Genomic DNA, 25,812 nt, shown 5'->3' with positions numbered 1-25,812 from the left:
GGAACATTGTCTTAGAGGTCTTGGCCAAATGTAGAAGTTATGAACAACACTCAACTTTCCTTAGAAACAGGGAAATATGAGCAAGGAGTCGAATCCAGAAGGATTCTACCTCTGATTCTACCTTCTAGTGCTGAAGACAAAGAAGAAGGTAGCATCTTGGGAACCCTGCTCCCACCTAAATCAGCAAGAGTTTTGCAAGTGAGTTCAGTGAGAGCAGGATTTCAGATTGGTCTTAAGATCATATATCTGGAGAAGAGCATGGCTACAGGCCTTGGCAAACAGAATTTCACTGAGGCATAGCTTGGCTTCTCAGGTTGACAAGCTCCCTTAAGTTCCTCTTCAGGTGCCTGATTTTTAAGAACTGAAACCTTTAACCCAAATCTAAGGCTGAAGGAGAAGTAAAAAAACTTCCTATGGGCCTGAAGGAGAAGAGAAGCACAACAGTGTTCTTTTACTACTACTCCAAGGGACTTGAAGGACAGAGGAGCATCCTGTGTATTCACCTTTCCTTCTTTGAAAATAGGAAATAAGTTGACACTGCCATATCAGGAGTGTTTGATAAGACTGCATACCAGCCCATGAAAATCTGTACCATTTAGAAATCTGAAGCTCAAGACAGTGCAAGCAGAAATAAACTTGTGGTGATTATATTTGGGACTAAAGCTGCTCATTCAGCAGCTTTTTTTTAGAAAAGAATGGTTTGCCTATTTTATTAAAATCCATGGAATTTGCTTCATGCAGGAGCATAATGCCACCTTATTATAAAGTAACCTTTTTCATTTTACACCTCAGCAGTGCTTAAGTTAGGAGTTCTAAATTTTGTAAATTATATATGAGGTGAAAGACCAGATTCTGATTTTAAATGAGAACAATTCATATTACATACAAATGAACAAAGAGGAAAATCTCTCCCATTCAGATGTAATCCTGAAAACAGAGGGCTGCTATTGGCTTCAGCAGCCCTCAATGTAATCCTAGATCCAAATGCCAAAGCATCCCTTATTTATGAGGCCTGTCCCTGTAAGCACAGCTCACACCATGAGAAGGCCATTCCAATCAGAATGGGAAATGTCAGAATAACCTTGCTAGTGTGACACTGCAGCTTCTGCGTGCTGGAAATCACAGAGTACCGAAGCGTAATTTTTAAAATTTGCCTAAACTTGGTAATGCTTTGCAAGATCCAGTTGGAGCAGAGGTAAACATTCTGAAGCATTTTGATCTTCCAAGTTGTCAAAACTTTTCCAATTTATGATCAAAGCCTTGGCACATTTTTAGAAAAAAAAAAGAGGCGCAGACTGTCTAGAACACATTTATTTCTCTGGAGTCTTGTGTTCACTTTTGCAAATTGAAGCCCATATATATTTTTAGAAAAAAAAAACAGTAGTACATGAGACTGTAACCAAGTCCTCTTTCTTTTTTTCCCCTCACTTTCCTGGCTCAAGGCATCAAAAACTGGCAGATTATCAAAAAGGGAATAAGGTTGATAGAGCAACTGCATTAAATTCTTGTGTAATAGGATTTGTAGAGGGAAGGATTAAATTTCCATACCTGACTGAGGATAACAAGTCATCTTTTCTTTTCCTCCTTATATAAAATTTGATTGAAGGTTTTAAAAGTGGCTCAAATATATCAGGAATGCTCCCCTCTAATTATAAACCTTGTAAACAGGCTATGCCCTGTGCTAACTCCACAGCAGCTATATAGGTCAATCCAACACTTGCAGCAAAGAAAAAGCCTTTAATATGTTGTCCAAAATAAATCAGGACTTCATGCTCATTCCAAAAGCAAACAATGGGATTACAGAAGGAGGTGCAAGACCCACAAATCCCTCCAGTGCCTCACCTGTTAGGATGACGATTATCACCACAGCAAAGATGTCTGGGTATTTTGCTAGCACTCCAGGAGCATCCATCGTCATGTATTTTTTACAAAATTTTTCAATGTGCTGCCCTATGATTTCATCAAATGTAGCGCTCCAGGCTCTGGCCACACTCGAGGTTCCTGCCAGAGGACAGAAAGGACAAAGATCACCCTTTGTAGCTGGCACATGTTCCAAACCAGGGGGAACCTTGTAAGGTTTTTCAATATGGAGGGCCTCAAAGCAACCTTGCATGTGCTCCCAGGTGCTGGGAGTAGACTTTCCTCTCCATATCCAGCCCACAGCCTGTGTTTTTGCTTGGCATCTGCTCTGATGGTAACACACACAGGTCGTGGGCCTCAGACTTATGCTGAGCTGACAAGATGAGAAAAATCCTTTTAGTCAGGCTTCTTTGCAAACCTCAACTTTGCCTTAGATACTGCCCTGACTGACCTTTTCCTTACACCCTCAACAGGCCGACCTTCCCCCAAACCTGGTAATTTCTATTACCAGAGAGGTCCAAATGTAATGCTGGCACAAGTCTCTGGCAGCCCCAGTTAGGTGGCTGCAGCCCAGGCAGAGAGACCTTACAGAATCCAGCTGCCCTCCAGCAGTGCAATGCTGGAGCACCAGAGCCTGGACCACACCACTTGCCCAGCTCTGCACTCTGGCAACACTCAGGTCTGCTCCAACCTCCAGTGCCAGAGCACGCAAGCAGGAAAAAGACCCAGATACAATTTACGTGTTATCTGAGCGTAAGTCAGCCTATTGCAGAATGCTGGTGATGATCACAGCAAGTGGCATAGCTCCTGCCTCCAAAAGTGCTCAGACTTCACCCTCTGGGGCCGCTGTTTGCTGTGGTTCAAGTGCATTCAACTACATGCAGCTTGCTGGGGCAAGGACTGAACCTGGGGTCTCAGGACAAGCAAGTTTGGGACAGTGTCTGGGCCATAAAAGTAATTTGAGAGAACTGAAATAGTAACAATAAAGAGCTACCACCAGACAGTGACAGCATTTTGTAAAATAAGTAGGTTTGGGTAAAAGCCACCTTCATTCTCTCCTGTGTTAAAGTGGCTACTGTTACACTCCCAATGTCTTATACAGTACATACACTATATATAACAGCACCTAATTGCATGTTATAATTACTACTGTACATAATTACCTAGTTAAAAAAAGAGCTTGGCTTGGTTTTGGCTTGCAGAGCAGTTCCTCAGAGGATGCCATCAGGGGCCCCTTTCCACCCAGAACAGTCTGTCCTGCCACACTCACCTGTGAGTGGGTGTTCAGGTCCCAACTCCGGCACCTGCAATCCTGTCAAACAATGTCTGTGCTCACCTACAGCCAAATCCTCTGCAGCAGTGGTGGGCAGCACCTGCAGCACAGCTGGGAACACTCACCTGCCCAATCCAGCTTTGCAACAGCATAAAAATTAAGCTGCAGAACAGACCTGTTGGGAGACTCTTCTGTTAACCAGGACAGAAGAGTGCACAGTGTGAACACCTTTAAAGAGTTTGGACATCACTGCCACCAATTTAATCTTAAGAAATTGCAAAAGTTATCATTTACCACATTAAAAATTTCAGCTTAGCCTTGGCACAATTTGAGGAAAAAGACTATTTTAGTGCTTTTTTTTGGTCCTAGCTTTAATATTTTACGTTCTAGGACAGGAACACCCAGCTCCTGCATGTGTTACATTAGATGCCAGCTGCTTGGATGCCAGTTCCACATAACTATCAGCCATTTATCCGGAACTTTCTGTAACCAACAGGCTTGAGGGAACAGGGGGAATCTGACATTCTTTCAACAATGCAGACACCTGGATAATATCTTGCTGTTATTAGAGAGCACAGTGCAAAGAGATTCAGCTTGTACCCAGGAGGATTTACTCGTTCTGGGTCAGCACAGCCTCCCCAGATTGGATTTGGGTCCTGCCTACAGCACACAGCTCCCAGGAGAACTGCAGAGCTCAGGTGCTAGGCTCGCTGCAGGAACAGGCACAGATAAGGAGGTCACCAAGTGCCAGGAAACCCCAGCAGCAGCTGCTTACCAGAGATGCTGCTATTCATCATACTACCAGCTCCCACCAGTTTCCAGTTCCTGAAATGCATCCCACAATCTGGCACAGTTCCCCAAATCGACATCATCCCAGAAGAAAGTTCTCATCAGATCCTGAACACCTTCCTCCTTTTCTCTAGACCATAACTGATCAGTTGCATGCCCATTTTTTTCTCATCACCCACCTCCAAGACTCCACACAAGCCTTCCCTCAAGTCAAGTCACTTCAATTAATTAAAATCTACTGCCCACCTATCCTTGGACCCCAGGATTTCTTTTTCCACCCTCATAATACTTCCTGAGCATATATCTGAGAACCTCAGCATGAAAACACCAAGCTGGTTGAGCCCCTTAGAGATGCAAGCTCATTTTTGATGCACTGCTTGGCATTTTCTCAGCAAGATTAAGAAAAACTTGGCGTTCTGCCCCTCTCAAGCCTTGGCTCTGAAGTGCAGCATGTGCCTGTCAGAGGCTGAAAGGACTGACGTCTCAAGACATTTAGTGATGCCTCTGTGTGTGAGAGAGAGCTGGTCAAGCCTTGCCCTAGTGAGGCAGTGCCCTGCCCCCACACCCCCCAGCCTCTATTCCAGCCCTGCACTGGCACACCAGGAGCATGACTCCACTCCGCCTAACCCAGCTCCTGAGTGGCCAAATGACCAGAAGTCCCACCTCTGGGGAGGCCCCACAAAGGCCCAGGGTTTTTTAAGGTGGAGCATAAGTCCAGCACGTCTTGACCCTACCCTCCTGGAGTTGGTATCTGAACACTGCTGGAACCCAGGAGCTGGTAGCTATGTGTGCTTTTGTATGTCTTTTCTATCTTTCACTCCTTATTCTAATTCCCTCTTCTTGGAACATTTTGAGTAACTTAATATGGAACAGGTTTAAAGTTTGCTAAGTTGGATGGGCTAAATCAATGCTGTGAGAAGTGTTTTATGTTGACTGGATGTTGTACTAAGTTTTTTGCCAAAGTCTCCTGATTTTTCTGAACTTTGCCAGTAAACTTTTGTGTTGTTTCGACCTCTTGAGAATATCTGGTTGGTATTTCTCCCATGTGTCTAACCCAGAGTACAGGAACCATTATAAACACTTTCAAACGTCTCATCAAGCGAGTTGATTGGGGCCTTATAGTGGCACCAAACATATCTTTCTCCTCCATGCCCCAGAAGCTGCTGGGAGTTGTCCTTGCTCACAAACGGGACAGTTAGCACTGAGAGAAATGCTGGGAGAGATAAAGAGACCTCCTATACCTCATATCCTCCCCCAGTGTTTTTCCATCTTAGCCACCCTTTCTCACAAATTATGAGAAAGACAGTTTGCAAATACACATTCTTGACACAGGACTGAAATAAAAGTCACAAAGTTGTATTCAAACACATTCACAGACAGTATCTACTTATTTTTTACTGTATTTTCTGCCTTGTGACAATACAGTGAGCAGTCAACTCTGAGATAAAAACTGAGGCAGTTGTTCAAAATCCATTATGAGAGGGGGAAAAAAAAAATCTCAGAAATACCACTCTGAGCCCAGATCCTTGGAGTAGAACATTCAGTAGGCAAAAGTTTTCATTGTGCATTTGCAGAATCAGGTTTTGGGACAGCAACCACCGCTATGTCACTCATTTTGGTCGTCCAGTATCATGGTAGGAAGGGCCCCAAAACCAACTAGATGAAGGGCATGAAGGAGACGATTTATCATTACTTTTCTGGAACAGAAGAAAAATTACCAAGAAATCTGTTCAATTTATCTATGTGTAGCCTAAGCAGAGTCCATTTTAGAAGTCTGGAGAAAATTATACACTTACTTTTTTAAAAAGTATTTTTATCTACTCATTGCAGTGAATGTTATTCACAAAATAGCTACAGGACTCTGATTTCTTAAGGACATGAGTCTAATTGAATCTGGCTTTTCATCTTCTCTTTTTTTTTTTTTTTTAAAGGAGGAGGAGAAGAAGAGAAAAATATTTCAAGTAACACACAGAGGAAAGCCAGCATGATCTCAGACAGGCAGCTGCTATGCCACTATGCTGTTCTTGATATGATCTCCAAGCACCATGGAAACTAAATTCCAAGGTAATGCTTACAGATCCCATAAAATGCATTTTAAAAAAAAACAACTCCCTTTAATAATTTAGCATACAGTCGGTTTTCAGTTTAACTAGCAAGCTTTCAGTCTCAACTGGTGAGTCTGTTGCAGCCTTAATTAGAGGCGTGATAACAAGCAGCCTGCCCAGAATGTGCTTGAAAAGACAGGAATCCTTAATTAGCAAAGTGTGGCTTAGTTTTAATGCATCAGCTGAGTTGCACAGCGCATGCTCTGAGTTTGATCCAGGGCCTCTCCTAGTGGGAGTCAAGGGCTTAGAAGGGATTTGGTTTGTATTTTCCAGAGACTGTGGACCTGCAGATCATCTTAAGATTAATTCTGCAGCAATTCAGAAGACAAAACTCTTATCTCCAGATACTTTAAATAGATCCCGAAGGGACCAGAATTAATCCTTGATCAGCTGTGAGTACAGATGCTCTGTATCAAAGCATCTTTCTGTGAGCAGCTTCTTTCTCAGCAGAGAGGACACTCTTTTGCACCCTAGCAAGTGTGCAGCAGCCAGGGAGTGCCAGAGGGATGAGGTGGAGATTCAGAGGAATTCCCAGCAGCAAAAAGCCCGCATTAGGATAAACCCTCAGCCAGCAGCACACGACTCGACTCACCTCACCAACTGGCAGGAGCCACCAAAAATGCATCTTGCAGACGAGTCCTGAAATCTTCAGTGAGTGCGTGAGTGAAGCATCTATTGGTAACATAGGCACCCAAACAAGGGTGACCTTACAGACCAGGCTGCCACCTTGAACTAAAGCTGGGGTCTGGCAGCACACCCACCATACTTACCGATAACATAGGAGAGGATTAGATTCCACCCTGTGATGAAGGCCCACAGCTCACCCACAGTCACGTAGCTGTAGAGATAAGCTGATCCTGTCTTAGGAACTCGAGCACCGAATTCTCCGTAGCAGAGTCCGGCAAGCACTGAAGCCAAGGCGGCAATCAAGAAGGAGATAACGATGGCAGGTCCTGCATTTTCCCGTGCCACAGCTCCAGCCAGTACATAGACACCTGCACCCAAAGTGCTGCCTACTCCCAGAGCCACCAAGTCAAACGTGTTGAGGCATCGTGAGAGCCGACTGTCTTCTCGAGTACAGTCCACATTTTTCCGACGAAGAAGCTGGTTTCCAAAATTGGTAATTTTCTGACACTCCATCTTCTTTTTTGGGTCTGCAAGAAAGATGCTGCCATCATTATCCAGACCAGAATACCCTCCTACATCAGCATCACTGCACAGTTATAATGCTACAGCCCTGTTACATTTCAGCAAATGAAACTTCCCATCTTCCACCTTTTTACAGGGCAAAATGTCTCCTTTAGCATTTCATCTGCACTTACCATGGGTAATTAAAATAAACAAAACTAAAGCATTTTCTGCTTCCAACTCTCAGTCATGCTGCAAACCTTCTGCAATCCCAGGAGAGAGGCAATACTCCAATACAGCCCCCACCCCACTCCACAGTCACCCAGGCCACACACAAGTGGGCAAACTAAAAATGCGAATTCCATATTTAAGATTTCAGAAGGGTTTTCCTGTTCTGGGCAAGAGAGTACTTTAAAAGTGAATGTCCCAGTTGCCCCATTTACCACACTGTGGTTCACATTGCAGAGAGCTTGTGGAACGCACAAACCCTGTACTGCTGGGATGAGTTTAAACCTGAGGATGTTGTAGGGGTGTATGTAACACCTCCCAAGCTGATGGGTACTCAGCCTAAGGAACAGCTACTCCAGGATAACCTCCTCTGTAAGATGTGCTGTGCAGACATCACATTTTCTCTGCTTTGCTCTACAAATCTACAGGCTGTGTGGCCACAGCCTATAAGGATGAACCTCATCTTCTATCTCAGACTGCATCCTCCAGCTCCAAGAGCCCCACCCTGGTATCCACACTGCACCACTAAGCCTGGCTTCAGCAAAAGGGCTGTAAAAATGTTTCTTCATTAATTATGCAAAAGGAAAAAGTTTATTTTATTTAGATGCAATGCTGGACTGAGGCATACGCTTTCCAGCAGCACACATTGCACACCAACAACAATACTATGCTGAGAATAACATGCAGGCAAAAATACTCCTAAATGCAATTTACAGTACAGTTCAGTGAGACTGGTACTTCATCAGCTGCAGCTAAAACCCAGCGTAAAAGGTGGGAAAATACATACTAAGAAACTTAATTAACTGAGTCAACTGTTAAATCCATGCTTCAGTTTTATCACCACAGCATCAACTACAAAACCAAAAATCCTCTTCACTTTTCCAAGAAACCGGTCGTAAGTCCCGGCTTAAATCCCTTTCTCTTGGCTTTACACTAACTCCCCTGCTATGAGAAAGTAATTACAACTGCAGGAACAGGGCTGAGGATTACAAGGCCCACTGTGTCAGGAATTGTATCCCACCAACACCTCTCAAACATGCTCTCAACAGACATGGATTTAAACAAATAAAGGCAGGTTTTAGGCCAATCTTACAAAACTCTTGTTTCATTAACCATGGGAGTTCCCAACACATTCAGAGAGGGAAAACTATCTTCTCCCTTCAGCAGGAAGAGAGACATAAGTCTTTACCTAAGTGCATTTGTATGTCAGATTGTTCACTCAATCTCCTTCCCACCTGAACCTTACCCAAATCCATGTCAGCCAGGATTGCTTCTGGCTGGACAACCACCCACCTCCCTAAAGCTGGGACAGGGCACTCACAAACTCTGAACTGGGTTAAATGGGCAAGAAGATTGTGGCACTGGAGTATCCCCTATGAATTCTGTTGCTTTCTAGGATGACACAAGTCCTAGGTTTTGTTTAACTCCCACCAGAGTAATGCAGAAGAGATCCCACTGCTGCCTTCGTCATCCTATGAAGATCCTGGCAATGGGGCTAACTCATCCACTCTGCCCAGCAGTGGTGCTGATTTACATTCAGCCTGAAGTTCCAGGAAATGGGAAGAATGCCAGTGCCATGCAGAAGAAAAAAATGGTGAAGGTACAAAAAAAAGCCCTCCAAAACAAAACAAAGAAATTCCTGCCATAAACTAGACCCAACTAAGAGCAACATACACACAGGAGATATGTTAATGAATTTATGTTCCAAAGTTAGTGTGAAATGCAAGACCAGTTTGACTCAGAACCAAACTCTGAATTTCAGGACAAACACGGATCTATTCTGAGGTACAGAAACATCAAGACATACCAAAGGACTGATGTGAAACAGTTTACTTTGTCCTAAGTCAATATTTATGGCAAAGTTTAGACATTCAGTGGCCCAGACAGAGGAGTTAGAAGCAATATAGAAGACTACAGGGAAGGCCCAGCTGAGGCTATTAATAAAGACAGAACAAAGAAAGAAAGCAGAGATGGCTCAGATCAGGGAGAAGCTGAATGTTGAGCCATGGAGGTCTGCACAGATGAAGCGCAGCTGGACTCACGTGTCCTTTGCACAGAGCCCTGGGAGGTCTCAGTGGACCCCTGAGGCTGAGCTGGACCAACCCCAGGGGACCACCAGAGAAACTCAGAGATTCTCCTGAGACATTTCACCCTTGGGAAGGCTACAGATCCAGACCTCCCCAAACCACAGTGACTTATGCACTATGTTCCTCAGGATTTGCACCTCCAAGTTGACGTCAGCCTTGCTGAGCATAGTGCTGAACATTTCTCATGCGGAAAAGCAAGGTGAGGGAGGAGGGTATCTTGCAGTGTTGGACCATGCAGTGTGCAAAAGGAAAAGGTTTGTGATGCACACTTGTTCATCAGCGTGTGGGTTTCTACAATGCCCACACAATGCAATGGGGCTGAACCCTAACTGCTAGATAGCACTAATGATACACTTGCTTGCAGTGTGAAGTGACCTACTGTCCCCATGCACTGCACAAAGCTCCAAGGAGGATGTATTCTGTGGTGGATAAAAGCAAAAGGCAGAGGTCAGGCTGTGCAGCCTGACATTATCTTTGTCCAGGGATGTGCTTCTAGGGTGGACCAAGTTTCCCTGCAGGTGAGAGCCACTCTCCCTTCTCCTTCCCCCACCACTGACCCCCAAGGAGCTGTGGATGCTAAGACTTTCAGGTTTTGGCTCAAGGGCTCTGTTTCAAAAACATGCTACCTAACAATAATGGTAGACTTTTTACTTCTTACACAGCCATTTACTTTAACAAAATCTGGTATCCTGCAAAACAAACATGATTTACTGCTTTTAGTTCTGCACTGAAAATGAAGGGGTAACTGGTACCCAATTCCCTGCCTTCTCACAGACACATGTCATGAGAAATCACTTCCTTGGCAAAAACAGGGCTGGCGAGGGGCAATGTCCCCAGAAGAGGAACAGGCCCTTGGTACAGAGATAGAGGATCAGGGTGAGAATTTCGCAATGTCCAAGGGGGCAGGGGGACATACAATTTATTCATTAAAAAAAATAACCTAGTGAATTATTTCAAGTTTATATATCACTCAAGAGTACACCAGAAGAAACATATTTCAAAGCAATTTCATTTGGAAGTTCCCTTGGGCCTTTCCACAGGTGTTCACAGCTGTACTACAGCCATCAAGAATAAAACAGAACTGCTTTTATGGATAATTTGCTTAGAAGAGGGGATATTTAATTATGACAGGCCTGGAAATTAAGGCCAACATCCTGCAATTGGCTTAATGCCAGCAGACAGTTCTCTTCTAGCTGATTTCCAGATCAAGATATCAACTCCCTCTTTCCCAAAAAGCATCTCAAAGCCTGAGCATCTCTGTTGTGAATAGAATACTTCCTACAGCCTGCAGGTAACAAACAGGGAGCTACGTGCAGGGCACAGTGCCACAGTTCTGTGGCCCTCACATACAGCACTGTCATTCATCTCACAGGCCACTGATCACCATCCTAAGCATCTCTTACATGTTTTCTTTGGTTTTGAAACAGCAGGTACCAAATCAACTTTTCACTTTCAATTAAATTCACTGTAGCTTGACAAAGAGACCTTCAATGAAGACAAGTGGCATTTTTTTCAGGAGAACAATTTTTTTGTTTAGAAGGATGTTTAGCAGTACAGAGTCATTACACCTCTGCCCAAAACCTTCTCTGTATCATTTGTTATCTTTGCTAGTGTATCAAAGGGTGATGTTGGTGGAGATTATGATTTTTCCCCTCCTTAGAAGTTGCATCCAGCTGTGATTTCGCTTTCTGAAGCGGTCATCCTTGACTTTGAAGTGACCCTTTGTTCTGGGCTGGGTTCCACTCCCAACCTCACTTGAAAAGATGAGCCTTTTTTTGAATGTACGGTCAGTATTCCTGTGGCATAATGCAGTCCTAATAACATAAAACAATATAAATTATTCCAGAAATGTTACCTGGTAATACCTAACCACCTTCAAGATGAGGAAACTTGAATCTGAATGAATATAGATTAGCTTTGCTCTGCTCACACCTAGCTCCTCTCACCCCTGCTTTAGCTCTGGTTTCTCTGATAAGAAACACTGAGCTGTAAGTCCCAGACACTCAGACCCTAGCTAGGAAATGGCTTCACCCCAAGGCTTTGGGTATCTCCGTGTTTTGTCTGGAGCTGAGGTCTTTGAGAGTGGTGGGAAGCAAGGACACACCTAGGTGGCCTAGCAGGGTGGACCCTGGGCCAGGGGCCACATCCTTGGGTGAATCCTGTCTCACTAAGTTGATGGCAAAGCTCCCACCAACTTCAATAGTCCAACTGCTACTGGTACTCGTGTTTTATTTATAATTATGTTTATTACTTTTGTTCCCTATCCAACTTTTTGTGTCTTGACTCTATTGTATTTTCAAATAAAGTAAGATATTCTTCCTCCTTTTATCTAATGGTTAACATACCTATTATATCAGGTTGATAGATTTCCTTCCCCATTCTTCAAAACAAACCCATAATAAAATAAGCAATCTGCCATGTGGTTGACAGAAAAAAGTAAACTATAATAAACATCTGTCCAGCTAAACATAGAACACCATGTGTAAAACTAAGCTGACAGAGCACCATTTTACATAAGCAATACTATCACTTCCTCAACAATTACAAGTTGTTTCAATTTCTGAAACGCCACTCCTTACCTATTTCAAGGCATTGCTGTTCCTGAGAATTTTCTTCTCCAATTTGCAGAGGAGCATAAAAGCTGATTACACAGAACAAGGAGTTTTCTACTAAGTAAAGAACAAAACCTAAGCCTAAGCTTGCTGCATGTCCAGCAAAGTCCCCAGACATCTCCTTGGAAGACGAGTGAGCAGAAATCCTCATTCAACATTGTCCCACATATATATGCTTATTCCATTTGAAACACGTGGAAATGTCTACTGCCATCAATACCCTTCTCTCAGAGCAAAGTCATGTACTGTGGACAATCTAACATTTGTTGAAGACCAAAAGGATGCTGAGGAAAAATATCCCCCATACAGCTGTATAATCACTGCTACAAGTCTGCAGAACAAAGAGCTTGTGGAACAAGGAGCTTGTGCTTCCACCATGCTGGTATATTTGACAACGTGGAAAGGTTTTCACCCTGTATTTTTAGTTTAAACATGGTCCCTGAACAAGTGTGTAGTGATGATGCCAACCAGCTGATCAACACATAGGTAACAAACCCTTTGGGAACCCTTTCCAAAAGGCTGGTTTTGCTGCTTCCGTCCCCAAGGCAGCATCATTCACACAGAAGTCCTATACAGGGAAAGAGGTGGAAAACATCAATTTCTACTACTGCTGTTAGCATTACAGGTATTTTTAGGGTGTCAGATTCAACTGCAGACTCCTAAATGCAAACGGTCATAATGTAAGTGACCAACTAGAACTCCTGAATGTTTTCTAAAGCATCATTCAGGAAACAAAGTCACCAAGGCACATCAGTCCTGGGTGTTATCCATTCCAGTATAAAGCAGGAATTGTGTCAGCGTTGAAAAGTCCGACAACTTCGGCGGGGGAAGACATTGCAGAACAACCAATATGATTGATAAAAGCAAGCTCCATTTATTAGCAATCCAGAGGCACTTATATAGTATACCAGCTTGTTAACTCTTAATTGGCTTAAACCTATCAAAGTGCATTTCTGCTTCTACATAATTAGACTACATTGGCAAGCTTCTACTAGTTATGGTATGATTAAAGAATTCAGAGTTCACCCTCCCTTCTCATGGTCAGTACATCTTATCTGCACAGCTGCACATCCTCAAAACTCCCTTTTTGTTTCTCAGGCCTGTTTCTCACACAGGGATTTTCTCATGGAGGTTTTTGCTTGCAGGCCTTTGCCTGCACAGTTCTGTTATTGATTTGTTCCCTTTATCAATAATCCATGTCCCTGATCCTCTAATCATTTTGCAACATGTCAGATATGTCCTTCCAAAATGTCTTGCCGTGAAAATCTCCAATGTTTTATGTTACTCTGCAACAAGCAACAGCGTAGAGAAAAGATGGCTGCAGAAGATGCTGAGCTTTTGCAACAGATATTTGAGCACCTATCTCTAGACTTTCAGAAGCAGAAGCAAAGGATGTGGCATTAGACCCTAAGTTTCATCTGGCTGTGTCCTTATCAGCTGTGCTGGAGAAGGCAGGCAGTTTAGAGAAGACGTGCTTGGGACAAGTGCTGAAGACCAACTCAGAGACTTTGTAGCCATTTGCAGATGCAGCCAGCAGCAAAGACAGCAGTGAAAGCAAAGGCATGACCAAGCATTATGCAAAGCTGGAAGTTATCTCACTATAGCAGCAGCAATGGCAAGGAGTCCAAGCCAAAGGCCACCAGAGTAGCTGCAATTCTTTGCATTTGTTTCATTGTGCATGAAGATGTTGTCCTGCTAAAGTATTTTAACCAGAAAAGGAAGGTATTGTCTATGTGCTGTTAAATTGGTCCCTTCTTGATTATCATAGTTTTATTTTTCTTCTTTTTCATATGTGTGCAAACGTATGCATATACCTCAATATACATTAATCTAGATCACATCAGAGTGTGTATATATATATATATGTATATACGTATATGGACAATAATGTTATATTCTTTACCAATTTTGTCATTAAAAATCAGGATCAGCCACTAGCAAGGCATTCACTACTCAAAGGAAAGGAGCCATGCAGTTAAATATAAATGACACATTAAACAAAGACACGGGCACACACAGGTGTGGGTGCGCCTTGTACACAAAACCCAATCTTATTCACCTGCTTAAAGGCACACTGCCTGTCTGAAGGGGATCATATTACTCTCCTTTGTTGAGCAGATCCTTTAACACCAGGAGGGAGATGGTGCTGGGGGACCAGCCCAATGTCACAGATGGCTGGGCATGCTGCAGGTGTCTGTTCCTCAGACTCCTCCTGAGTATTAGGAACATTTTCAAAGCAGCATTGCTCACTCCTCTCCAGGTGTCTCATAAACCTCGAGGATTTATTCCATTGGAAAAGGGGCAGTGAGGTGCTCTTTATAATCCCTATACCACCCACTTACCAGCAATCAATTACTGAAAGGTGACCACCAAGTCCCATTGGACATGAAGAAGGTGCTCAATTACTGCCTTGGGAGAACATCAGGGTGCTGCAGCTCACCCACCTGCTTTCCAAATTGTCACGGCTCTGGCTGTACCAAGGTCAGAAAATCCTCTCATCCCAGGACAACTTCCAAGATGGCAAAGACCATCCTTTTCCACAAGTTCAGAGAGGAATTCTCAACTTCCCCAAAATTTCAAAGCAGGCAAACTTCAGTGTTTTTTCTCAGTATCTGCAGAAAAGTCGATTTGGGTTATCTGTGATGATACACAAAATCCATTTTGAAATGAACAGTCATTTTTGACCAAAATAAAGGAGGGAGGTTCCTGCTGTGGAAGTCATGAGCAGAGTACTTCAAACACTCAGAATTCAAGCTTCAAAGTCTCCAAAATGGAAATTGTGATGCCCTTTCTTCTGCACAAAGCTCTAGCTGTTATTATCAACACACGTGGCAACACAGTAAGCCATTCACCAGGGAAAAGGTTGGATAGGCATTAATTCCCCTACTGCAGAAACACTCGCCATACGATGCTTAATTTGCAGTGGGGAATTTGATGTTATAATCACTTTCCAACTACAGGCACAATGAAAGGTTGGATAGGATTCAATACAAGATCACCACCACCCAAGTGTTGCAAAAACAGGTTAGAGAAATACCTTTTAGATTTACTGGATATAGTGCACCTTGCCTCAAAGCAGGGAAAACTCAGGTGCAGCCAGACATGTTTGTTTTGGCAGGGTTAAATCATGAAACCAGATCTTCCTCTCCCCAGACTACTGCCTATCATCCCACAGCTGTACCAGAATAACCACCTGGGCAATCATGCTGAAAACAGCACCACTGAAAAAAACTCAACACTGTGACTAGAGCTGACCGGATGGCAAGCTACCACAGATAGCAGCCAGGACAGAGGAGAGGTATGTGACACTTTCCAGGATGGATTCCCATCTGAGAAGCACCATCAGTGAAAGGTGTCTTCAGCGCCCTCAGCCCTTTTAGCCCATACCTCAAATTTCAGCTGGTGAGGATACTGTCAGCTCAAAACAGCACCCAGATGTTTTGAGGAGGACAGCACCACATTTGCCATTCACAGCTCCTCAGAGATAAAAAGTTAAGGAAATGTCTTCCTGCCTAGCCAATAAAGGGCATCACACCTCTCTAATTACATGAATCACTATTTTCTGATGAAAAAGCATCTAACTGAAAAGTCTCCCACCAGCTCTAGTACAGTCTCGTCACATAGTTCCTCAGCATGACTTCAAATTACACCTTGCAAGAAAATTGCTTGATTTAACACCCTCAATTGATCATAACACCAAAGGGGATCTCCACTCATAATTAAACTTCCCAAATGAAAGCCTGAGACAGACTGGCAGGAATTCACCTGAAACAACCCATCGTCCATAATCTGCCAGGGACTCAGCCTTGGTATTGAGCAGAAAAAAATTAATGTTCTGGGAAACAATATTTAATAAGTGAACTTCTATTTCCTTAAACCCAGATAAAATGAAGACAGATCTTTGCTTAGCCAAAATTCCTGGTCATGTCATTCAGCATACACCAGTTGTGGTCCTTGGACAACACTGCTCGGAAGAAGGTGGGGAATGTCCCTTAGGGATAAGGAAGTAAGTTAGACAGCAACAGAAGTTGGTTTGTTATTAAAACAATAGTGGAGAAACAAACAAAACATTAAGAGCCCCAACCTTCATGCAGAACAAAAAGTATCCTGCACAGACATGGGACACATCCAATCATACTGACAGAAGAAAGGAAGGAGAAGGCTTTCCCAAACACCGTTATTTCACCAGGACGAAGGGCACAGCTGAATTGAGATTTTCAGGTGCAGAAAACAAGCAGATCAAAGTGGGTATAAATAGTTGGATTTTGCTACATCCCTGAGCAGTGGGGAGCAGGTGGAGGCCAGCAGGTAGGTCATGGTGAGCAGTGGCAGCTCCAGCTGGAGGCAGGGCCATGAGGCAGCAGCAGACCCTGGTCACCCTTGCCAAGCAAGCCATGAGCATCCTGCCTGAGTGATGGGCTGGATCATGGACCTGTGGCCACCCCTATGGATCAGCATATCTGCAGGTCAGATATTTCTCGAACAGGCACACTCCCAGCACTGCTGCACCAATTAAAAAACTGTCCCAATTAACAAAACACTGTCTCAATAAAAACTTCCTCCATAACCAAAAAGAGTACTGAATTGAAGCAAAAGGTCCCTTTACTGGGAAAGCAGGAGCGTTGTTTTTGTGAATGAGGTGGAAGTGTTTGAAGAGCTTTTTCAAAGGAAACACTCCGTAACAAACCTCAAAGGAACTGCTCACACAAGGCAGAACACAGCGTGTGCTGGACCCACACTCATTCAGGGAGGAAGTGGAACAGAAATTTTAAGTGGTCAAGTCATGGGGCTCCCTGTGCCTTATGCCAAGGTGATTGCAGGCTTCTGAGAAGGGTTTTGCTCTCCCTGGGTAACCGTGTATACAAATTAAGCATTCAGAGTCAGGATGGATGGGGCTTTGAGTAACCCCATGGCAGGTGGAGTGGACTGCATGGAACTTCAAAGATTTCTTCCAATCCAAACCATTCTAGGATTCTTTGAAAATTCAAATTACGCTACATCACTCCTTTAGGCTTCTGCAATCAAAACAAAGCAATTAGAATTAATTTTTGTTAATTTACTTTTTCCACTGATTTGCAGGCCATTCAAGGGCTTGCCCCATGCAGAATTTCAAGTGAAACCTATCAGCCCTGCACCCTGGTGTGGCTGTTGGAGAGCGACTCAACACAGTGGAAGAATTAAGAAAAACTTCCATTTTCTGAAGAAACCAAAGTTAATTTCTAAATGAACACACAAGCTGAATTAAAAAATATATTACGACCTTCTGAGGGCACTTGCATGACTACAGACCTAATACTAAAGCATTTTGCAAGTATGATTTGCACCATACGGAAGAGAAGCGGACTGTGAAAGGAGCTAAAATGTTTGCTTTTAGATTCAGTATTCCCACATTCCAGACATGATTCAAGGGCTGGGGAGGGATCAGCTCCTTCCAAGCACCACATGCTCATCATTGCAGGCACAGACAAGCACTTCACACCCCTTGGCTGGTGTGTGCAGACACATCCTCTCCTGCAGCAGAGAGGCTGCTGCATGTCTGCAGTTTCAGGGGTGACTCTTCCAAGTAATTCCCACTGTAAAGTTCTTCAGAAAAGCCTTCCCCTGAGGGACAGTGCCCTGATGCACACTGGAATGATTCAGCAATGACTGAATCCTACCATCTGATCCAACTAGTACTGCCCATTGACTAGACATACCCCACTGACCAGGGTCGCTCGGTGCTGAAGGAAACAACAGTGCACGACTTGGATGGGCCACTGATGCCTCAGCTGCCTTGAACAGCATGAGAAGCTCCCACACGAGGAAGCCCTAAATGAGGCAGTCTGGGTAGCCCACTCCAAGGCAGAGGACCATGCTGAGCACCGATGGTGTGGCCACATCCCCACTGTAACTGGGATATGGCAATGTTCCAACTTATTGGGCAGTAAATGACTCCCTTTCTCCACCAATCCATGACATGTGCCTCACCAGGGACTGTCGTTTTGTGATGGGAATTGGTTGTGCAGGTCAGTCACAGAGCCTGGCTGCCAGGACTACAGGATATGCCTACATCAGTGTGGCCTAGACATACACCCACAGAAAAATGAAAGCGGAAGATGGTGCAAGGAGGTGGAGCAAAGGAGATAAAGCATGGGGCTATATGGAAAAAAATTCAGTCTCAGAAGTGTTTTGCAAATTATCCTACTTATCCTACAAGCCATCACTGCAAAGACTTCACCGCTCCTAAAGTGATGGGTTTACAACAAAATGCCTCAGAAAACTGCATCTGTTTTAGGAATTTAAGTCCAAAGTAAGTACAGAGCATGGGAAATCATACAGGCATGATGTTTGATTAGTATGTCAGTGGGGTAACCAAGCATTCCTATTTTCACACACCGATATCAGAGCCTAGTTTTGATATATTCTACTTAAATAAATCTCATCAGAAAAGAGCTAAAACACTGATGTGGAATTAAATTTCACAGTGAGGAAGGTGTGGAAGATTTTTTTGCTTTGGGTAAATACTCTTTTCTTAGGCACAAGTTCACCATTCAGCTCTCTCCTGCTCTGGGACAGGAGAGCTGTTGTTTAAGAAGAAGAGTTTTGCCTCCACCTAATCCAAACATTCAAGGCTGCAAAGCTTCTGATGGGGAAGAACTGGGGAAAAGAGGCATCCAAACACAGCCCATTTCATATTTATCTCAGAATGTCTATCAAAACCATAACAAAAGGCTTCCCACTCCTGTGTCAGATGAAAGCAAGACTTGCTGAAGTTTGTGGGATTTTAAGGGGTTCTTTCCCCTCAAAAAGCAAAGATGACACTGACCAGCCAAACTGTGAGCCAGACCACAAGCCACACATTTCAGATCTCACTGCTGACAATGCCATGCAGAGGGATCCTGCACCACCTCAACACAGGACTCCACACTGGGCAGCCCCAAGAGGGATTTGGGCAGAAAGCTGCTGCATGTAATAGCTGAAGAAGCAGTGACAGCAGGGACAATGCAGAAATACCAGGAGGTAAGAAATGCAAAAAGTTGACAGGCTTGGCCTGAGCCTAGCCATGAGGTCACTGCAAAACACACTGCAGATTCAGTCCCCTGGTTTGCAAAAGGAGAAGCATTACCTTGTAGCCACTCTTACAGTTTATTTTGCCATCTGTGTGGCAGAAAGCCAGGTCTTGCAATCCACATCTCTCCATGAAGAGAGCTAGTTCTGGCTCCCTTGGAAGCACAAGTCAACTTACAGAAGTAATTCACTCCTGAGAGCAAAAAACCAGATGTGTCATCTACTTTTTATTCAACCCCATCAGCGTAGTAATTATCTAATCTGTAGGCTAAAATATTACTCAGTTTTCTGAATTTATTAGAATAAATAATAGCCACTTGCACCTCCATACTCTTCATGCAGAAGCCTGGTCTGCTCCAAAAACTGCTCCTGCAATCCAGTGACAGAGATAAGTGAAGCCACGCAGCACGCAGTCCTGTCAAGAGAAGTTATACTGCTCTCCTTAAAAGTAATTGTGTCCCTATCAACAAAATACAGTGTTTGAGTAAGTGTGCTCTTTTTATTGGCAGAAAAATTACTAATATCATCCAGTCTAACGTTTTAGAACATTATTATATTTTTCCCCATCATCATTCTGGTATCAAAGGAAATCATTCCTAATTATGTTTATGGGACTGGGGGAATACACAGAGAGACCTAGATATGACAGTCTTGGAGAAGTATTGTGAAATGCATAATGCAACATCTCTCAGAACATGTACAGTGCTGTCTGTCCCCATGTCACTTACCTAGAACAAGAAACTTTGAAATATAAGTTCTGCTGCTGCAAGGTGCTTTAAGTGACAGCAAGAAGGAAACAAACTGGCTGTAAATATTCTGCTTAGCTCCACTCAGCTGGGACTTGCAAAAGAAAATAGGTGGGTTTAAAGCAAAGTAAGTGAAACAAATGGTAATTACCATTTTCACCCCAAGGGTCTGAACAGGAGCATGAAAAGCAAAGCACTGCTGTTGTGTTTTTGATGGTGCTCTACACCATGCTGTTCTGCTCTCCAGGTATTTCCTACGAAGGAAAAAACAGGTTCAAAAGTGCTCTAACATCTCTGACCATTTATCTGGAGCAGCCAAAGCACAACAGTGTGGGCTTCATCACTGATACAAGTTTCTTTGGGGGTCATCCTTGTGTTTCTTCACATGCCAACCAGGTTATGAGGGGCAGGATTCCTCTTGATTAGCTTCAGCCCGCTCCAGAGCGGACACAGGGACTTAGAGCATCATCTCACTCCCCTCTGTAACCAGCAGGCACCTCCAGGCATAAACTTACCCCTTGGAGGAGAGATGAGAATTATGGCCCTCCAGAGTTACCTGCTTTGCAGGGCTCTAGCAAACATCTACAAAAACTCCACCAGACTAATGCTCAGGACAGGGACTGCACCTGGACCAAGCTGAAAGAAAAACACCCCAATGAATTTTGACAGGTCTTTCTGTGGACAGTTAATCAAAGGATGTGAAAGTCTCTGAATAGTCTTAGGGGTTTTAACAACTCAAGACATGCACTTCTCTCACAAGAGCAACAACTTCTCCTTACGCTTGCTTTCCTCAAAAATAATAGTGTTTTCTGGAGAAACACTTGGATTTCAGGACTGTCCAAGCACTGACCCTAGAGCTTCCAGAGCAAAGCATAAACATTTTGCTTCTGCTCTTCTCCAGTTACTTAGCTGTTACATTTTTCACTGTATTGCTTGTGTTGGTACTTTTCCTGAACTATAAAGCTGCTAGAAGCCAAATTTCTGTTCCCATCTCACAGAAGTTCTCACTTCCAAAATCCCAACAAACACCGATTGTTTTTCTCCTCCAAGATGTAGCACCTCCACCCTAATCCATCTATCCAGCGCCTTCATTTTGCTTGAAGTGCCAGAACATTTTGCTCCTTTCTTCCAGCCAACTGCACAGCCAGACATTAGGTCGTGTTTAATGTACCTGTGCTCAGCACAGACAGACATACAATGGTACAGCACTTCTGCACTTCAAACCTAGATCAGCCAAGTGCTGTATTCTTCTCAATGGCCTCCTCTCAGCTTTTGGAAGCTATAAGCACATAAACCAGCCTGTGCCTGCAACCTGAGACAAAGAGTAAGTGTCTTCAAATCACATATGTTACAGGTCACCCTGTTTTGTGAACTTTTTGGAGGGAGGAGAACAAAGTGGCATGCAGCAGCATCCTTTGCTTGGGAAGTATCTCACATGGGTCATCAACCAGCTGTCAGGCACTGTGCAACCCCAAGTAAAATTTCATCAGCAACCTAATGATAAAAGACTATATTCTGGTTACCTGAGATAACTAATCCCCTCTGGAATATTTTCTAAAGATACAACACATTATTTACTTTGTTAGCTGAAACTGCTTTATAAAAGAGTCACTTCAACAAAACAACCTAGTTCTACAAATTCAACAATGCATTTTTCCAACTAGTTTATTTTAAGAATTTGTCACCTGACAAAAGCAAGCTACTCTTCAGCTTAAGGAAACAGTTCATTTATCAAATCACAGTAATTTCTTGTACAGTCCATTTACTCCTGCTGCATAGATATCCCAATAAACCTCCTGCAACAGCATTCGCAAATGAAGCTATGACTAGCATTAACAATGGACTGATTTTGCTATGGTTTAAAGCTTGTACTCCCCCCCCCTCCCCTTTCTTATTTCCAGGATTGGTTTGGCTTACTGACTCCAGATTTCACAGTAAATAGTTTGGGGCAGCAGATTCATTGGAAGCATGTTCTCCCAAGCCCTGATGTCAGAATGCTTTACCCATAACATTAAAAGGGGATTTTGCATGGCATCTCTTTTATAGCAACAAAAAGTGGCACTACACCACAACCCACAAATACGCACCAAACTCAAGGCAAACTCACCTTTGGTTTAATCAAGCCACTGAACCAACGTGGTCCACTGTCAACACAGAGCAGCACAGTTACCAGTGCAGACTTGTTTCCTTACAGCTCCAAGTGCATCATCTGCAGCCATAAATGTACCCACATGCCTGATACCACCATTGCCTTTCATCTCCCAGACATCATCCTCACTGCTCTGTGGGCTGAGCTCTCTGTGCAGCAACACAGATCACTTCACTCAAACACTGCTAACCAGAGTTACAAATATTTTCTAGAGAAACACCATACTATTTGCTTTGCCAGCTGAAACTTCAATGATATAACCTAGCTGCTAACTCATGTTAGCAAAGACCTACCAGTGAAGCAGCCTGTGCTTCCCAGCCTCACTTGAGGTGACATAAATCTGAAGAGAGCTCTCCTAGATGTATCAGGCAGAAAACTGAAGCAGCAATTGCCTCTGCAGCTGGGATGCCAGTGAGCAGCTGCCAGCAGCAAACTCTTCAGTAGGCACAACTGCAGCCACAGACGATGTGCATGCACACTACAGCTCATTCTTCTCAGTCATATTAAAATACCTGGTAATCTCTTGCAGCCAGGTCCACACACATCCACGTGAATCATGGCACACACTTTCTCTTTGACAGAATGTGTTTCAGGAATAAGTAAATTATCTGGTATGGGGCATTTTAAACTGCCTACCTGAATCAAAACTGGGGATAAACCCTAGTTAAACAAAAAGCTCATTGATATTATATGTTTTTAAACTCCACATTGGCTTATAATAAACTTTGTGGTGGATGACTCAAAAAGGCACTAAATTTCAATAAAACATAGCTTGCTCAGTAAATAAGGGTCGTAATTAAAAGCAAGTCCTCAAAAGCAAGATATTAAGTGAAATACTCATCCTTGTAAATTAAAAGGGCCACTAAGATCTACAAGGAAAGATACAAATGAATTACAAGGATGCAGAAAATAAGGCAAAAGTGAATTGGGAAATTTGTACAGCTCAGGAAAGCCTGCTGAGGTATTTCACTGCTAATCTTGTGAAAAGGAACCCAAGAGTTACTCCTCATCTCAGAAAGGGGCAGGAGAAAGAGGAATATAAGAAAATACAATGCTAAACACTACCATTAAGTAGACTAATAAATTTAATGTTTCAGTCAATATAGCAATCACATGGATCTCTCAGAAAAAGGGTCAAGACATGGCACAGGAGGCACTAAGGAACAGGTACGATTTATACAAAAATAGAAGGAGGGATCCTGCGTTGCTGTGAAATAAAGTTTTCTGAACTGCTTTTCACTTGAATAGGAAAAAATCAAAAACAAGACCAAAACCAAAACCAAACAGAAACTGAAAAATTATACCTAGAACCAAACATCTCACAGTATTCTATTTTGGAAACTCTGAAATCAGGCACTTCTGATACCATTCACAAGATTTATGATCCACCACCTTGGTGATCTCCAGCAGCATCAGGGACCCTGGCAACGGCAGCAGCTGCCGACTCACCATCGAGGGCAGGAGGCTCCAGCCAGTGCTGCCAGGGCAAGAGGCATTAGATTTCTACAAACCACAAGGAAGGTGGGAGCCCCAGCTCCTGATTCCTGATACCCCCAAACTGCCCAGGAACCACAGGCAGTAGTCAAGAGTCCTGCAACAACTGGGCCCATCATATGGCAAGTGACAGCCCTCATGTTTTGTTTGACCATCAGACTCAGTTATGCCTTTTTCTTTTTTTTCCTTTTTTTTTTTTTTTGTTTCCAGTAGGTTTTAGTAGCCAGTAACATTGCAACAACTGCACTAAGGAGGAAGTGCCCAAGTACCAAAACAATCCCACCCTTATGGCAGAACTGTCATAACTTTTCCCAAAGTCCTTGGGGTTTCCAAGAACCTCAAAAGTTTTGTGAGATAAACACTTAGACCATTCATGCCCTCTTTTATACTCAGTGGAAAGCGGATGAGTACATGAGCTCGTCAGGTCACAACTCATTTACTTAAGTGTCCCGGGCTGAGGTGAATCACACCCCAGGAATGTCCATCCCTCCCCTGGCTGAACACCTTGGACACGGATGAGTACATATACCCAGATGAATGCCACCTTCAACACCATTCAGCACACGACAGATTTTCAATGATTTTGACCCTGGAATAATGAAGGATGGGGCTATAACAGGTAATGAAAAAACCCCTAGGATACTGCCAAACAGACCGATGTACGCAGAGCACCCACCCTGGGTTACTAACTATGGGTCACCATTGACACAGCTGATCCCAACCAGCTCTGCCCGAAGCACTAAAGTAGCTCTCCACACCACACAGCCTCACGGTGCTGATGGTCAGTAGCACCAGTTTCTCCACATACAGAGTTAAGTCAACAGGACTTCTTAGCTCATCCTTCAGGAGAGGTGAAGGGGCTGTGTCGCATCCCCATATGGCTCTGTCACCAGGATGGCACAGCCAATAAATCTCACCAGGATCAAGCCAGCATCTACCCAGCACATCTGCAGACAAAGTAACTCACACTCTTTTCCTCCTGACCCACTCTACACCGATGCTTTTGGCGTCACAGATATGGGTCAATAGAAGATAATTACAGTTACCACTTTGTTTTCTACTCACTTAGAGCTGGGATACAATTGGAAGTGACATTTCTGAAAGGCTACCAAAGACTCATTAACCTGTCCTCAAGGTTGAGGAGCTTGCTAGAGCAAGAGTGAACTAAAGGTAGCAGAGGCAGTAATTGCAATAAGACCCCTGCCCTCCTTCACTCGAGCTATATTTCTCCCTCTTTTCTTTCCCAGCTGCTTTTTCTTCTTTTCCCACCACTCCTTTTTTCCCTTCCTCTCACATACACTAGGCCATCAACTATGCTCAACACCAGGCAGATTGGCTCTTGCTCCTGTCATCTCAGATTCAGGCTATTAAGGCTGGAAAAGGACTCCAAGATCACCAAATCCCACCATTTACCATGTCATACAACTTAAAGCAGAGACACAGAGCTCAGGCACAACACCATGAGAATGAACATTACCTGCCATCTGGCAAGAGATTACACAGGAAAAAAAAAAAAAAGAAGGGGAAAAAAAAAAAAAAAAGAGGGAGTGACAAATCTTTCAACAGTACACCTTGGAACTGGTTTCTCCTGTAACTGGTTAAAGAGTTCCTAGCTTCCTCTTCTCTGAGCCAGTTGCCTCCGTTTAGAAAAAATATGGCAAGAATATACTCCAGGAGGAGTCAAGAGCATATTGTGTCTCACCCACACTCACAACTGAGCTGCTTGAATTAGAAGCCTAGTAGGCCTCAGGCTTCTGTTACAGCCCACTCCAACAAAGAAGTGCCTTCTGAACACACCTCCTCACTGTTAAGCACAGCCCTACAAGCAGCAAGGCTCAAAACTTTACAAATGCCACCAAAGTGGCATAAGTTGGGGACTAAACACCCATTAGTTCCCCTGCTCAAGAAAAGGCTTTATTTCGAAGCCAATATGACCATCTAAAGCATGCATGTGATGGAGCACAGTCAAGGTCTGTCCCTGTCAAATCGCTCAAAATGCAACATACTCAAAATACTTGAATGCAAAGTAACTTTCAAGACTTGTAGCAATGCATGAGCTTGCTCCTATTTTGTGCCAGGGTTCACACTTGCAGCTATGGAGCCTGTGCCATTACACAGTCCCTCCTCTTTTGCATTAGATGGAAAGCTTGTCCAAAAACATGTCAGTTGGCTGCTGAAGGTAACAGAAGTCCACAGAGTACCTGACAGGTAAATTTGCACCTGTTCTTTCCAAGTTTTCATTGTATTTGCCTCTAACTTGGAGACAGTAGACACTCAAGCATCAGCGAGTGGCT

General features: G+C 43.6%; 1 protein-coding gene and 1 long non-coding RNA gene across 5 annotated transcripts in view; both read right to left on the bottom strand.

Moving 5' to 3' along the window:
* Positions 1–25,812, bottom strand: part of SLC7A1 (solute carrier family 7 member 1) — a 40,982-nt gene that overhangs the window by 13,851 nt on the left and 1,319 nt on the right. For 2 of the 4 annotated variants that reach the window (XM_069012639.1, XM_069012638.1), the window contains exons 2-3: positions 6,798–7,181; positions 1,843–2,001 (exon numbers count right to left, since the gene is read on the bottom strand). In XM_069012639.1, the coding sequence (XP_068868740.1) occupies positions 1,843–2,001; positions 6,798–7,167 (529 nt within the window). In that variant the 5' untranslated portion in view covers positions 7,168–7,181. Of the gene's footprint in view, positions 1–1,842; positions 2,002–6,797; positions 7,182–14,526; positions 14,695–20,026; positions 20,130–25,812 lie in introns of all 4 variants that reach the window. The other 2 variants (XM_069012637.1, XM_069012631.1) reach the window with 2 other exon arrangements.
* On the bottom strand, positions 10,364–12,202 carry LOC138109369 (uncharacterized). Its single transcript, XR_011150434.1, has 2 exons — positions 12,050–12,202; positions 10,364–11,284 (listed from the first exon to the last, which is right to left on the bottom strand). It is a non-coding gene; the product is annotated as an uncharacterized lncRNA (long non-coding RNA).

Source organism: Aphelocoma coerulescens, chromosome 1, assembly GCF_041296385.1.
Source record: "Aphelocoma coerulescens isolate FSJ_1873_10779 chromosome 1, UR_Acoe_1.0, whole genome shotgun sequence".
NCBI classification, from domain to species: domain Eukaryota; kingdom Metazoa; phylum Chordata; class Aves; order Passeriformes; family Corvidae; genus Aphelocoma; species Aphelocoma coerulescens.
Note: the sequence above shows the minus strand (reverse complement) of the source record. Positions and strands in the feature narration are given on the sequence as shown.